This window comes from Thalassophryne amazonica, unplaced genomic scaffold (assembly GCF_902500255.1).
Source record: "Thalassophryne amazonica unplaced genomic scaffold, fThaAma1.1, whole genome shotgun sequence".
In the NCBI taxonomy this organism is placed as follows: domain Eukaryota; kingdom Metazoa; phylum Chordata; class Actinopteri; order Batrachoidiformes; family Batrachoididae; genus Thalassophryne; species Thalassophryne amazonica.
This window is the reverse complement of record NW_022986371.1, coordinates 16,947-32,166: the sequence shown is the minus strand read 5'-3', so window position 1 is coordinate 32,166 and position 15,220 is coordinate 16,947. Positions and strand designations below refer to the sequence as shown.

At 46.4% G+C, this 15,220-nt stretch overlaps 1 protein-coding gene and 1 long non-coding RNA gene across 2 annotated transcripts; one reads left to right on the top strand and one right to left on the bottom strand.

Moving 5' to 3' along the window:
• The first annotated feature begins 5,453 nt into the window (after positions 1-5,453).
• On the top strand, positions 5,454-8,061 carry LOC117506141. The gene is made up of 2 exons (XR_004559388.1): positions 5,454-7,131; positions 7,177-8,061. It is a non-coding gene; the product is annotated as an uncharacterized LOC117506141 (long non-coding RNA).
• Positions 8,062-8,457: 396 nt separating this feature from the next.
• On the bottom strand, positions 8,458-14,237 carry LOC117506139 (excitatory amino acid transporter 3-like; the record flags this gene model as incomplete). The annotated part of the gene is made up of 4 exons (XM_034165643.1): positions 8,458-8,720; positions 10,724-10,858; positions 13,820-14,014; positions 14,092-14,237. Coding segments are annotated over 4 exons (717 nt in total), but the record flags the coding sequence as incomplete, so codon positions are not given.
• Positions 14,238-15,220: the final 983 nt, after the last annotated feature.

The following is a 15,220-nucleotide window of genomic DNA, read 5'->3' as shown; positions in this document are numbered from 1 at the left end:
TGTCACCCAGGGGTGCGAAGAACCGTGGCAGTGGTCCGGCAGCGCTTCTGGTGGGCGTCTATGGAAGCCGACGTCCGGGAGTATGTCCAGGCCTGCACCACCTGCGCCAGGGGCAAAGCTGACCATCACAAGGCCCAAGGCCTCCTCCAGCCTCTGCCAGTGCCTCGTCGCCCCTGGTCTCATATCGGCCTGGACTTTGTCACGGGCCTCCCGCCGTCCAAGGGAAACACCACCATCCTAACGATAGTGGACCGGTTCTCCAAGGCGGCCCACTTCGTGGCCCTCCCGAAGCTCCCGACGGCCCAAGAGACTGCAGACCTCCTGGTCCACCACGTCGTGCGTCTGCATGGGATTCCATCAGACATTGTCTCGGATCGTGGTCCTCAGTTCTCCTCCCAGGTCTGGCGGAGTTTCTGTAGGGAACTGGGGGCCACCGTCAGTCTCTCGTCTGGGTACCACCCCCAGACGAACGGGCAGGCAGAGCGGACAAACCAGGAACTGGAGCAGGCCCTCCGTTGCGTGACCTCCGCGCACCCGATGGCCTGGAGTGACCATCTGGCCTGGATCGAGTACGCTCATAACAGCCAAGTCTCGTCTGCCACCGGCCTCTCCCCATTTGAAGTGTGTTTGGGGTACCAGCCCCCATTGTTCCCGCTAGTGGAGGGAGAGGTCGGGGTGCCCTCGGTCCAGGCCCATCTGAGAAGGTGCCGTCGGGTGTGGCGTACCGCCCGCTCTGCCCTGCTCAAAGCCCGGACGAGGGCCAAGAACCATGCAGACCGCCGGCGTGCCCTGGCCCCTGCGTACCAGCCTGGACAGGAGGTTTGGCTTTCCACAAAGGACATTCCCCTGCAAGTGGAATCCCAAAAGTTGAAGGACAGATACATCGGACCTTTCACCATCCTCAAAGGTCCTCAGTCCAGCCACAGTGAAGCTGAAGCTGCCAGCTTCACTGCGGATCCACCCGGCTTTCCATGTGTCCCACATCAAACCTCACCATGTGTCACCCCTCTGTACCCCCGGACCGGCGCCGCCTCCTGCCCGGATCATCGACGGGGAGCCGGCTTGGACCGTGCGCCGGCTCCTGGACGTCCGTCGGAAGGGCCGGGGGTTCCAGTATTTGGTGGACTGGGAGGGGTATGGACCCGAAGAACGCTCCTGGGTGAAGAGGAGCTTCATCCTGGACCCGGCCCTCCTGGCCGACTTCTACCGGCGGCACCCGGACAAGCCTGGTTGGGCGTCAGGAGGCGCCCGTTGAGGGGGGGGTCCTGTTGTGTGGGCCGCTGAAGAGGAGGTACTGCTGGCCCACCACCACAAGATGGCGCCCTGCTTGAAGTGCGGGCTTCAAGCACGAGAGGGCGTCGGCTTTGCTGGAGGTGACAGCTGTCAACAATCAACACAAGCTGTCACCCATCATCACCACTACAAAGACCGGACTGCAACTCCACCTCCTCGCTGAGAAATCAACTACCATTCAGGTAATTTCTCTGCTGCCTGACACTGTGTGTGTGTTTAACCTGAACTTCTATTTGCAGCCATTTTCCTGGAGTGTTTCCTTATCTGGAGGATTGGCGTTTGGTGTGACAGCGACGGCTTCGCCTCACACCCCAACTCAGATAAGTGGTTGACCAGGAGCTGCACGAGTGTGTGTGATTGGAGGTGGAGGTTTTCCCTCCTTTACTTAAGACAGACTGTGGATTACTGAGTGTGCGAACTCGCACTCATCTGGACTGTCTTTGTTCTCTGCCAGCAGTACCGGGTCTGACTGCTGAAGACAGCGGCCACCTGGGGCACAGGGCTTGGCGGCTCCGGTGTTCTTCAGCTCCGTTGGTGGTGGAAGCTGTGTGGGGATCCAGCTCTTCTCTCTCCAGGCGTCTTCTATCGTCGAGCCTGCCCACACGTCACCTGGTGTATGATTGACAGTCACCATATTGTTATTGTCTGTACGTTGTTGTGCGATTCACAACATTAAATTGTTACTTTTTGGCTTATCCATTGTCCGTTCATTAACGCCCCCTGTTGTGGGTCCGTGTCACGTCACTTTCACAACAAGCCCCTTTGTGGTTTTGGAATGTAAACCCCCCAACCAAAAAAAAAAAAAACCCATAATAATAATTTAGGGGTCACAAATGGAAATTTAGCCTCCAAATGTGGCAAATATAAAAATGAGGCCTTTGTCTTGTCTACAGATATGAAGTGAACTGCTGAAATCTGTGAAGTTTTCAGATCTTCTCAAATTTCAGATGTTGGTCTGATTGGCCACAAATGAAGAAATGACAGTCAGGACCTGCTCACTGCAGTCTGCCCTGACTGATAGGGGCCGACCTATTTGAGTGTCAAGTCCAAGAGTACCTGAAGGCGTGAAAGGCTGGACTTTGGACTTGATCCAGGATACTCGTTTCTTGTCATTTGATTGTTGCGATTCCTCCGGTGCGCTGGGGTTCTGGGTCAGTGTCAGCTGGGGTTCCATGTAAACACTGGTGGTCAAGTGGTCATCCACCGAATCCCCTCTCCCCACAGACCTCTGCTGTAACCTGCATTGAGGACTTGCGGTAAGAACAGCAGCTTGTGGACTGTTATCAGCGATACAACACTGCCTCTTAGTGACATGAAATAGTATATGAGTATGCATCCAAGTTGCATATTTCCGTGATGAAGACTCACTGGTAGAACTACGATCAACATAAAATCTAATTGTGTTCCCGGTGCTACACTATACCAAATGTACAAAAAAGAAACCATAAAAATGGACCATGGCGTTATGTTAGTTGTCGTGTCCACAGGAGGGCAGCGATCGCACACGATTTCTCCAGAGAGCGAAGGTCGGAATCAATGATTCAGACAGCTTGTTATCCCCAGCCTCCTACCCTCAAAGGTGGTAAATACTCACGGTAAACATCCCTGATAGTCAGGTTTATGGTTTTACGGGTTCCCGTTTTAACCATAAATGTGTCAAATTTAGCTTCTGTTTGTGAGTCACAGTGTAAAAAGTGTGGACGTGCTGACGTCGCTGACCGCCTGTCTGGATGAACAGCTGGTAAAAACAACCCGGCCATGTGATGATAATCCCTCGACTTCATGACATGTGATCCATTAAACAAGTGACCCATGAAGACTGAGAACATTGAAGGACATCAAGGCTTTTAAGTGGCGTCTTTCTGTCTGATGCAGATGCTCTCTGTGTTTGACCGTCATCCCTCATGTGACTGGATCTTGGTGGCCACAGTGGGGTTCAAACACCAGACTGCTCATGCTTGTCACTCACTCCCTGCCATGTAAAGGGCTCAGCTGCACACCGGCACCTACTTGGGGATACACGACCTTCCTGATGGGTAACCTACCGATTTGTCTGGGTTCTGCTGAGAGCGGCGTTGAGGTTTCCCCGGGTTGTTTGTGGTCTCTGTCTCTCACCCACCTCCTCTAAAGACTCAATCTTGACTTGGTCTCGAAAACTCCAAAATCCCAAAGTGTCGGTCTTGACTCACACCTTGACTCAGAATCCAATGGTATTGGTCGATTCATCATCCACCCACACCCAAGAGTCTGTCCCTCCCATTCTAGATACAGGCGTTACCTCTTCAGGTGTAGATGGTGAGTCTCCCCCTCCGACATGGACTCAGGATCATACTTCCAGATGTTGAAGAAAGTCTCGCCCCCTCGATATCTGCTCAGGTAGACTCTCTGGATTCATGATTTGCATTTGGAGTAGGTATCTTTGCGGATAAGGATCTGGGCTACTGGTATGTATACCTGGGTTTGATTCTGGGTCACACTACCTGTCTGAGTTCTTGAATAAGACACTTCATCTGTATAGTGTCAGTCCACCTAGCTGCAAATGGGTACAAGCCTTGGCTGGGGAAGTAACCGATTATGGACTGGTGTCATGTTCAAGGGGATTCTTAGACTGTCATAGGCTACATGGGACAGAATCTGGGGGCTTTCATTGAACTTACTTCTCCCCTTTGAGATTTGTATGAGAAATAAACAAGTCAACAAGCACCAACTCTTTCTCCGAGGCTGAACGTCCCCTCCTGTCCTTGCCCTGCCATGCCGCCTGGATGTCCCTACCACTGTTGCATCCACTGAACTGCACGCCCCTGTAGCACATCTGAAGGGTGCTTCCAGACGACCTCCCGGTGATGTTAGTAATGCAATAACTGTTCATCACAGGCTCCCTTGTGGACCCTCTAAGGTCCAACAAGGTACGGCCATGGTTGAAGAGGGCTGAATTTGTATTCCGACAGAGCTCCTCACCCCAGATGGTCCTGCTCCAGAAGAATTGCAGGATTGTCTTGCGGCACCTCATTTGTGATATTTAGAATTTGAAGTAGATAGTGTTGGTGATCTTCCAGGACTCTGCACTGCAGATCGAGATTCCAAGGAGGTTGCTGTTGAAAACCTGTAAGTCTGTTTTAGTTTTTATGGCGGTGGACTTTCAAACATACTTCAATCATGCAAATGTCCTTCCAGACTTTGGAATTCATGACTGTATTTGCTATTTGCTGACATTTTACTGCTGAGGTAATTAAACTGAAGTGGTTAGTGCCCTTGTTTTCAGTGTGGAAGGTTCCTGGTTCAAACCTCAACCCCTGCCCACTCTAAAGTGTTGTGTTCTCAAGACCAGGCACCTAAGTGGCTCTACTCTACTCTTTTCTATTCTCCTATTTTACTCTTCCTTTTTAGATATTTACATATACCTTCGTATACCTTAGAATTGGAATATAATATATAAGATATACCTTACTGAATTTTCATGAAGGGCATCCGGTGTAAAACCTGTGTTCAACATGCAGATCCAGCTTGGATCTGCTGTGGTGACCCTGAGTGAAAACAAGGGAACAGACCTAACGAAGCTCTGTGGAGACTTCCATACCTTAGGGCAGTGGTGACCAAAGTATTCCAGAAAGGGCCAAGAAGGTGCAGGTTGTCTTTGCTGCCACTGATTCCAGCAGGTGGTTTCACTGATTAACATCACTTTGAGCAGACTGGACAAATTCATCAGTGATGCTGTGGATAGTGTTCTTTGGTGACTCGCAGCATAATCCCACTGTAATCTGTGCTTTGGCTGGTTTCTACCGAGCTTGGTGTGTGGAGAATCCAGAATGACCCTTGTGCAAAATGTCAAAATGTAGCTGTTCTTTTTTCTAATCCCTTACAGCCCTATGGCTATTTTGTTTTTCTTTCTTCTAAGGTACTTTCTTAGTTCGTGCCCACGTGTTGCATATCAAAATGTTCAGAACAATCTCAGCTTTCTGAATATGAGACATAATCTTCAATTACACCTTGTGGTGTACATGCATCCAGAACACTGTGTCTACCATAACCCTCAGTCTCTTCATGCCAGCACTGCTAGTTAATTCTAAACCTGTGTTCTTGTGGTAATGGTGGACTAACGTGCTCTGTGTGTCACTGTGGCGGTGTTCCCATTGCTGTTGAGGAAACCAGACAGCGAGCAGCTGATATCTTTATTATTTTGCAGTCAATGTCATTGACGTCCTGCGGGTGAATAATTATCTGTACAGGAAAGTCTCGTGGATGCCATGTGCTTTTGACTGCTCCAACGTTTAACTCAACGCACAGAGACACTGTGCGTGCAGAAGCTTCACCTTCTGGCTCAACAAATAATGGACGGCTCTTTCAGATGGTGCCATGGACACGTACACGTTTAGGTCCGTATATGTTTGGACATTTAGCTGTTAATCACAGCATCATCGAACACTTGGGTTGTTGATCCAGTCAGAACTGCCTCACAAATACTGGAGAGATGGAAAAAACAAACTAAATCTGCTCTCCAGAAGAAGAACCCTTTGGATCGATAAGAAAATATATCTGATGTTGCTGCAAATGCTGCACACTTGAGTCCAGTGTTAACCCTAAAGTCCTGTTTAGCATGTCTGCGCCCTGTTGGAGCAGTGTAACCATGACAACCCATTCTGAAGATAAGCTTCATGTTATTTGTCTTTGTCTTTCAGGGTGCAACAACTTCAGCCAAAATCATAACAACATCCATACAGCCAAACGGTGCTGGTGTTCACCAAGTGTTCACCAGGTTCTCAACTGGTTTTCACCAGGTTCTCAGATGGTTTTCACCAGGTGTTCAGCTGTTTGTTTGTTTTTTTTTTTTATCAGATTCTCAGCTGGTTTTCATCAGGTTCTCAGATGGTTTTCACCAGGTTCTCAGCTGGTTTTCACCAGATGTTCAGCTGGTTTTCACCGGGTTTTTAGATGGTTTTCACCAGGTTCTCAACTGGTGTTCACCAGGTTTTCATCTGGTGTTCACAAGGTGTTAAGCTGGTTTTCACCAGGTTCTTGAACAGTTTTTACCAGGTTATCAGCTGGTTTTCACCAGGTTCTTGGACAGTTTTCACCAGGTTATCAGCTGGTTTTCACCAGGTTATCAGCTGGGTTTCACCAGGTTCTTGAACAGTTTTCACCAGGTTATCAGCTGGTTTTCACCAGGTTCTTGAACAGTTTTCACCAGGTTCTCAGATGGTTTTCACCAGGTGTTCAGCTGTTTGTTTCTTTTTTTTTTTTTATCAGATTCTTAGCTGGTTTTCATCAGGTTTTTAGACGGTTTTCAGCTGATTTTCACCAGGTTCTCAGCTGGTTTTCACCAGATGTACAGCTGGTTTTCACCGGGTTTTTAGATGGTTTTCACCAGGTTCTCAGCTGGTGTTCACAAGGTGTTAAGCTGGTTTTCACCAGGTTCTTGAACAGTTTTCATCAGGTAATCAGCTGGTTTTCACCAGGTTATCAGCTGGTTTTCACCAGGTTCTCAGCTGGTTTTGACCAGGTTCTCAGCTGGTTTTCACCAGGTTCTCAGATGGTTTTCACCAGGTGTTCAACTGTTTCTTTGTTTTTTTTTTTATCAGATTCTCAGCTGGTTTTCATCAGGTTTTTAGATGGTTTTCAGCTGGTTTTCACCAGGTTCTCAGCTGTTTTCACCAGGTTCTCAGCTGGTTTTCACCAGGTTCTCAGCTGGTTTTAACCAGGTTCTCAGCTGGTTTTGACCAGGTTATCAGCTGGTTTTGACCAGGTTCTTGGACAGTTTTCACCAGGTTATCAGCTGGTTTCACCAGGTTTTTAGATGGTTTTCACCAGGTTCTCAACTGGTGTTCACCAGGTTTTCATCTGGTGTTCACAAGGTGTTAAGCTGGTTTTCACCAGGTTCTTGAACAGTTTTCACCAGGTTATCAGCTGGTTTTCACCAGGTTATCAGCTGGTTTTCACCAGGTTTTTAGATGGTTTTCACCAGGTTCTCAGCTGGTGTTCACCAGGTTTTCATCTGGTGTTCACAAGGTGTTAAGCTGGTTTTCACCAGGTTCTTGAACAGTTTTCACCAGGTTATCAGCTGGTTTTGACCAGGTTATCAACTGGTTTTGACCAGGTTCTTGGACAGTTTTCACCAGGTTATCAGCTGGTTTTCACCAGGTTGTCACCAGGTTCTCGAATGGTTTTCACCAGATTTTTGGATGGTTTTCACCAGGTTTTCAGCTGGTTTTCACCAGGTTGTTAGATGATTTTCACCAGGCTTTCAGCGGGTTTTCAGCAGGTGTTCACCTGGTTTTCAGTTCGTCCAATGTTTTAGTCTTGGAACAGCTGCGAGGTAAACATTTCTTGAACTGACCCGAGGACAGCCAGACCTGATCCAAAAGCCATCAAATCCAATAAGAGGGAATACCAATGGATGTTGGATCAGATCTGCTTCACATCCTGAGCCTGATAAATGCCAGCAGGGGGCCCTGTTTTCAAATAGTTATAATGCAGCAGCTGCGGGCGGGGCAAACATCAAACCAAATGTGACAAAAAACAGCAAATGTTTTCTGGGATGTTGATCCAGGCAAACGGATTCTAAAACCCCCATGAGGGGGCTTCTGGTCCAGAGTCTGGAAAAAAACTGTCATGACATTTAAAAAACAAACACGACCAATCAAGAAGCGTGAAGGAGTTGTTTCTAAACAGGAAGTCATTGGGTTTCACAGTGTTCAGCGACTTTAAGAGCCGTCATTAGTCATCTCCATAAAATAGATTGGTATTTCAACATATTGCTTCATGCAGCGCGGTAAGAAAAGAAAATACACGTTTGGCACAAGATAAATACGCGGATAGATACGCTGGCAATGCATTATGGGACATTCAACAACACTCACACCTGTGAACCAGATTTGACATTAACGAAGCTAAATGAAGCTACATTTCTGTTTTTCTAATTGATGATGTGCGCATGCACGTGCACGCTCCTGTTGTGCATCTTTTTTCTTTTTTCTTTTTTTAAAAAACAGACACACTTTTCCCAGACAGACAGACAGACAGATGACGGGCTCATGTGATGTTGGCACGATTCGAGTATAAGAAGGAAGCTCTTTAGTCCGGTTGTAAATGTCGGAGCGAGCGAGAGACGAGGGCGGGACTTCCTCTCTCCTGACGGTGCTGGTGCAGGATGCGGCATGGCACTTCTTGAATCCAGTCCGCCGTCCGCAAGCTAAAACTGGGAGGTCTCGGTGAAGGAGATGGCGTCGGTCTTGTCCACGGTGAAGCCTCCATTGATGTAGGACTTGTTCTCGCACTCTTCGTCATCCATCGTGGTTTCCAGGGCAAAGGGGTTGGCCACGTCCACGTCCGATGTTACGTCCATCCTCTCCAGTTCCCTCTTGGACAGCTTCTGGACGATACCGGCCCCGTAAGCATCGCCAAGCACATTGATCATCGTACGGAACCGGTCCCTGAAACACCACACCAGAGTCAACAGGAAAAAAGAGAAGACCTTATTTAATTGCAATCGTCGATGTGGAAGTATGACGAGCTTTGTCTTAAGACATACATATGTGGGTGTGTCCATCTGTCCAAATGATGACTGGCCTTTTGAACCAGTAACTATGACAACCCATTTATACGAGGCCTGTTAGAAAAGTATCCAACCTTTTTATTTTTTTCAAAAGCCTGATGGATTTGAATCACGTGTGCTTGCATGGGCAAACCTTGAACCTTCGTGCGCATATGTGATTTTTTTCACGCCTGTCGATTGCGTCATTTGCTTGTAAGCAGCCTTTGTGTGAGGATGGGTGGAGTCTCTCTGCGTTTTTTCATTCCAAGGAAATGGCGGAACAACTGGAGCAGCGCGACTGCATCAAATTTTGCCAGAAACTGGGCGACAGCCAGGTGGAAACCATTCGGATTATTCAGACGGCTTTCAGTGATGATCCTCTGGGCATCACACAGATTAAGGAGCGGTACAACTGGTTTAAAGACGGTCACACAACGGTGGAGAGCGAGCCACGCTCCGGGCGGCCATCAACATGCTGAAATGACCAGATCATTTCCAAAGTGAACTCTGTGGTGATGTGGGACCGTCGTGTTACTAGAAATTGTGGAAGAGGTCAACATCAGCACCTTTTCAGCACATTCCACTGTGACAGAAGATTTGGCCGTGAAAAGAGTTGCAGCGAAATTCATCGGCACGAAGCTGATGGCGGAACAAAAGTGCCTTTGTGTTAAAGTCTCACAGGACATGTTGTGACATGCCCAGCTCGTTCACCATTTGGACGATTCAGACGGCTTTCGGTGGCTTTTCAGTCGTGTGACTATCCGAGAAATTGTGGAAGAGCTGGGCATGTCACAACATGTCCTGTGAGGCTTCATCACGGAGGCGCTTTTGTTCCACCATCAGCTTTGTGCCGATGAATTTCGCTGCCACTCTTTTCATGGCCAAATCTTCTGTCACAGTGGAATGTGCTGAAAAAGTGCTGATGTCCACCTCTTCCACAATTTCTCGGATAATCACACGGCGGTCCCACATCACCACAACGTTCACTTTGGAAATGATCTGGTCATTTCAGCATGTTGATGGCCGACCGGAGCGTGGCTCGCTCTCCACCGTTGTGCGGACGTCTTTAAACCGGTTGTACTGCTCCTTAATCTGTGTGATGCCCAGAGGATCATCACCGAAAGCCGTCTGAATCATCCGAATGGTTTCCACCTGGCTGTCACCCAGTTTCTGGCAAAATTTGATGCAGTTGCGCTGCTCCAGTCATTCCGTCATTTTCCTTGCAATGAAAATCCGCCGAGCGCACTACACGCACTCACACAAAGGCTGCTTACCAGAAAATGATACAATCGACAGGCATGAAAAAACTCACGCATGCGCACGAAGGTTCAAGGTTTGCTCATGCAAGCACACATGATTCAAATCCACCAGGTTTTTGAAAAAAATAAAAAGGTCGGATACTTTTCTAACAGACCTCGTATGAAGACTGAAATGGGACAGGGAGTGTCCAAATACTTATAGGCCCTTCAAATGAAAAGTCCCACTTACTTCTATACTTCTTTCCTGTCCGTCCACAATGTCCAGATACTTATGGACCATCCCAATTAAAGGTCCCACCCTTCCTGTCTGTCCACAATGTCCAGATACTTGTGGATGTTACAAATTAAAAGCACCCCTTCCTTCCTTCCTGCCATGTCCAAATCCCACTTCCTCCTCTGCTTCATTCTTCCTTCTTTCCTTCCCTCCTTCTTTCCTTTCTGTCCATAATGTCCAAATACTTTAAAGCAGATGGTTTTTTTTTGTTTGGTTGGGGTTTTTTGATGACAGAAAACAATAAACGGTGTTAGATCTGATTAAATGGCAGCTTTTGTCAAACGTGAGACAATGAAAAATTGCCGTACTTTTTGAATTTGTGTATTTTAACTTTTCCTGTTAACTATAAAATAAATGACACAAACTTACAGTAGCCAGTCCACAGCAACTATCAGAGTGACATCGCTTGCTGGTAATCCAACTGCTGTTAAGACAATCACCATGGTGACCAGTCCGGCGTTGGGGACGCCTGCCGCTCCGATACTGGCAACTGTTGCCGTTATGCTACAAGAAGAAGAAAGTGAAGAAACGTTTCGACCTTCTGAATACCTTCTGCCTTATTTTCAATATTAAACTTATTGTTACTTAAAAGATGTTTGTGTACTCAGGTCTCAAACCAACGATATGCACACAAAGCCCCAGTACTACCCAGACCAAGTTCAAAGCAGATGAAGTATCTTGTCCAAGTATGCACACGGATAGCCAGAAGTATTCCCCAGAAGTCCTCTCCTTGCACAAAGTGATGTGTAAAATGGCACTAACAGTGGCTGCGTTAGTGTTGTTAGAGGACCAAGTGCAAACGCTGCAATCCGATGTGAATGTGTATTCAGGGAACGCGACGATTTACTTGCAAATGATGATAATTGCTCATAGGCAGATTTTAAGGCCACTGTTACTGGAGTTTGGCGCAGAGCTGTGGCTGTCCCACAGTGCAATACGGCGAGCAGCCAGGGGTTGTCACACAGGTGCTGACCGCACTGGGCTTCCTGGCAACAGGGGCATTCCAGCGGGAGCGGGCCGATCGGTCAGGAGTGTTCCAGTCGACCTGGAGCCGAGCCACCAGCTGTGTGGAACGCAGTCATCCGAATGTCATCCAGGTACATCACATTCCAACATCCAGCTTCCAGCTCAATTTGCAGTGAGAGCCAGTTTCCTGAATGTGATCAGAGCTACTGACTGCACACATATTGACATAAAGGCGCTATCATCATCATCATGAATTTGTTTCTGTTAACAGGAAACGTTTTCATTCCATCAATATTCAAATCATATGTGATGCACAAATGCATTGGTTTGGGCTGGGAACAGGCTGGAGGCTAGCACGGTGTGAGATGGTGAGCTGATTGGTGAGGAAATGGTTTCATTCATGTAATTGTTCTGAACAAAAACCAGTTTGGGCACATTTGGGCATGTGCACATTGAAATATGTTGTTTGCTATTATTATTAATTTGTTTCTTTTCCTTGATGGTGAAACTGGAGCTGCAGATTCTTACAGGCCCCGATTGTCTCCCTGTGTTCAGTATTTGTCAATAAATGTATGTGTAAAGTTGTGAATGTCACACACTTTCAGCCGCCGGGCACCTCTTTTTTTAATGTCAATGTGTGTACACTACTTTGAGCTCACAGCAGCCTGACATGTGCGCGCGCGCACACACACACACACACACACACGTCCCTACTAACATTTTGACAGGGTACCAAATAAACTATCCCTGCAGGTCACACTCCCTATAACAGTGGCCTTGGTATTCAAAATCAGCTTATGAGCCAATTATCATCATTTGCAAGTAAATCCTCACTCTCCCTGAATACCCGCTCATGTCGGATTGCACCATTTGATCTCTGTCTGTGTCCTCAAACAGGCTGTTATTCACCCTCTTTTTAAAAAGCCTCATGCTTACTCTTCTCTTCTTCAGAATTTCAGACCGATTTCAGAATTGCCTTTTATCTCTAACATTTTAGAAAAAGTGGCCAAACAGCTTAACAAGGTTTTAGCTGAACACAATATTTTTGACAACTTTCAATCTGGGTTCCGTCACTTGCACTCCACTGAAACAGCTCTTCTTAGAGTTTCAAGTGATATTTCTACCTGTATCTCTGTGTGTGATTATTCGGTACTCATACTTTTGGATCTGTCTGCAGCTTTCGATACAGTTGATCATGTTGTTGTATTTGAGAGATTAAGGACATGGGTGGACAATTCTGGCTCAGTCCCAGATTGGTTTTTAAACCTGCCTCTCTAACAGGAGTTTCTCAGTTGCTGCAGTTAACATACATACTATTTTGCCTTTCTTTCTTGTGGTGTGCCCCAAGGTTTCATTCTGGGACCTATTTGGTTATATCAGCCAGTGAAGTTGGAGGAGCCTGTGTTTTTGCCCCTGTTTGTTTGTTTGTTTGTTTTTGTTTGTTTGTTTGTTTGTTTGTTTGGTGTTTTTTGTTTGTTTGTGACCAGGCTGGAGCCCACAATTTTTCTTATATCATTATGAAAGTTTTATTGAAGATTCATATCCTAAAAGGCAAGAATTGATTCAGTTTTCAAGGTCAAATTATAATATAATATATTTTACAATATATCTTAATCAAAAGTGCCTCAGTCACTCTGATTTGTGACACTGAGGTGCAAACTGACGCTCTCAGTGAATAGACTAAGTTTGATCCACTTCTGAGCTGTATTGCAGATTTAGTGGATATTTGATTTTAACATTGAAAAGCCCTTTTGATCTATATTTTGTATTATAGTTTAGTTTATGAAAAGCCACTTCTAACAGGAGTTTGACTTGACCTAAAAAACTTTCCAAGGTAAAAATTTGTGGAATTGTAAACAAGTGTTGGTGTTTGTACGAGTGCGGCGCTCTAGTCTACATGGTATTTGCTCACACTTGGACATATTTTGAGTTCTTTTGAAGATGTCTCATATCATCGTTATGCAGATGACACACAGCTGTGCATCTCATTTACTTCACAAAATGTTTCTAAGGTGTCTGTCCTTCAGAACTGTGTTGATCTAACTATCTGTCACGTAATACAGCAAAACCTGAAGTTGTTCTTTGTGGTCCTGAGTGATTAAGAACCTCGGCTCTGTGTCCTCTTCTGTTCACTCAGCAGTCAGGAATCCAGGTGTTACATTTGACCAGACACACATTACTCATCTTGTGCAGTCTTGGTTCTTCTATTTATGGAGCATCGGCCTCCTTAGAAACATTGTGTCTCAAGCTGAGCTGGAACAGATTGTTCATGCTTTTATTTCATCACATCTCGACTTCCCCAGCCTCTCTTACAAATGGTCCAGAATGCTGCTGGAAGGCTTCTTCTTCTCTTAACTTCTGTGTTTCTGTGGTTTTTTTTGTTTTTGTTTTTTTTTCTCCCAATGTAAAGCACTTTGTGGTTTTATTTTGAAAGGTGGCTGATCTTTTGTAGGTATATTAAACCTGTACCTAAGGCTTGCTGGTCTTCCTCAAACGTACCTGATGGTAACGATCTGACCCACGTCCAGGTCGTAGTCGTTCAGCTGGGCGATGAAGATGGCGGCCACGGCTTCGTACAGCGCCGTCCCGTCCATGTTGATGGTGGCGCCCACTGGGAGAACGAAGCGGGTGATCCGCTTGTCAATGCGGTTGTTCTCCTCGGCACATCGGAAAGTGACGGGCAGGGTGGCCGAGCTGGAAGACACCGCGGACGAGTGTGTTGGTTTTATTGGGTCTCACTGTGGTGTGCACGGTGTAAGAAGACTTCTGACCTGGATGAGATCATGAGTGCCGTCACCAAAGCCTGAGCCATACCCATGGTGAACATGTAGGGGTTCTTCCTCACGATGATGAAGTAGATCAGAGGCAGACAAATGATGGCATGGATGGCTAGGCTAAAAGAAGAAAAAAGACATTTTTAACAGGACGACTCACCTGAAATGTGCCATATATCTATCTGTCTATCTATCTATCTAGATAGATAGATAGATGTGTGTGTGTATAGGTTCGAGGCCCGCTGGTGCTCATGTCCGGATCCCGTTGTGTGAAGCGGATGAGAGTCTATGGCTCCCCCTGGACAGGACCCCAGTCCGATGCAGATTAATTCCCCAGCCAAGACTGGTACCCATGTCCATCTGAGTGCACATTTGTTTGCCATGTGTTTGTCTTCTGTTTGCATCCAGACGCGTTGCGCACCCACGTTCTGTGGTTGTCCACTCATTCCACCAGAGCTTCAAATCCACCAGAGATTACAGATGAGGTAGTTTTGGTCACATGAGAAATTACTTCAGTCTGTTCAGTCAATCCACCACAATGTGACCCCACCATTAAAGTGTAGCTGACACCAAAAAAAATGTGCACAAATAATCACTAAAAATGATGAAATGTTGATATTTAAAAAAATCCTGAACAATAAAAGTGGATGATAAGTGTGCAGGTGAAGGATGAACTTCAGCTGTCTGAAGCCTGCGCTCTGTTTCAGCCCTCAGCCGCGGACATACTGCTGCTGCATCATCACCAGAACAGCAGCAAATCAGCTGTAAACACAGTGGAGGTCCAGCTGTTTTCAGACGATTTTTTTTTATGGTGTGGAGCTTTTTTTTTTTTTTTTTTTTTTTTTTTTTTTTTTTTTTTTAAGTCTGAAGGTGTTTCTGAAGCAGCTGGGGGGGGGGGGGGGGGCAGCCTGATGGTGACAATAAACTTTGGAGGAAAACCTTCAGTCTGACAACAGTGATGATACAGGCAGAGTTCAGAACACAGAATGTTGATTATTAAAAATAAATAAATAATATATTCAGCGTGCGGGTGGAGGTGATAAACTGTTTTTTTTTCCAGCTCTTTGGTCGGAATCAACTGATAAAATAAAATAGTTTTACCATCTGTGACATTAGAAAAAAGTGA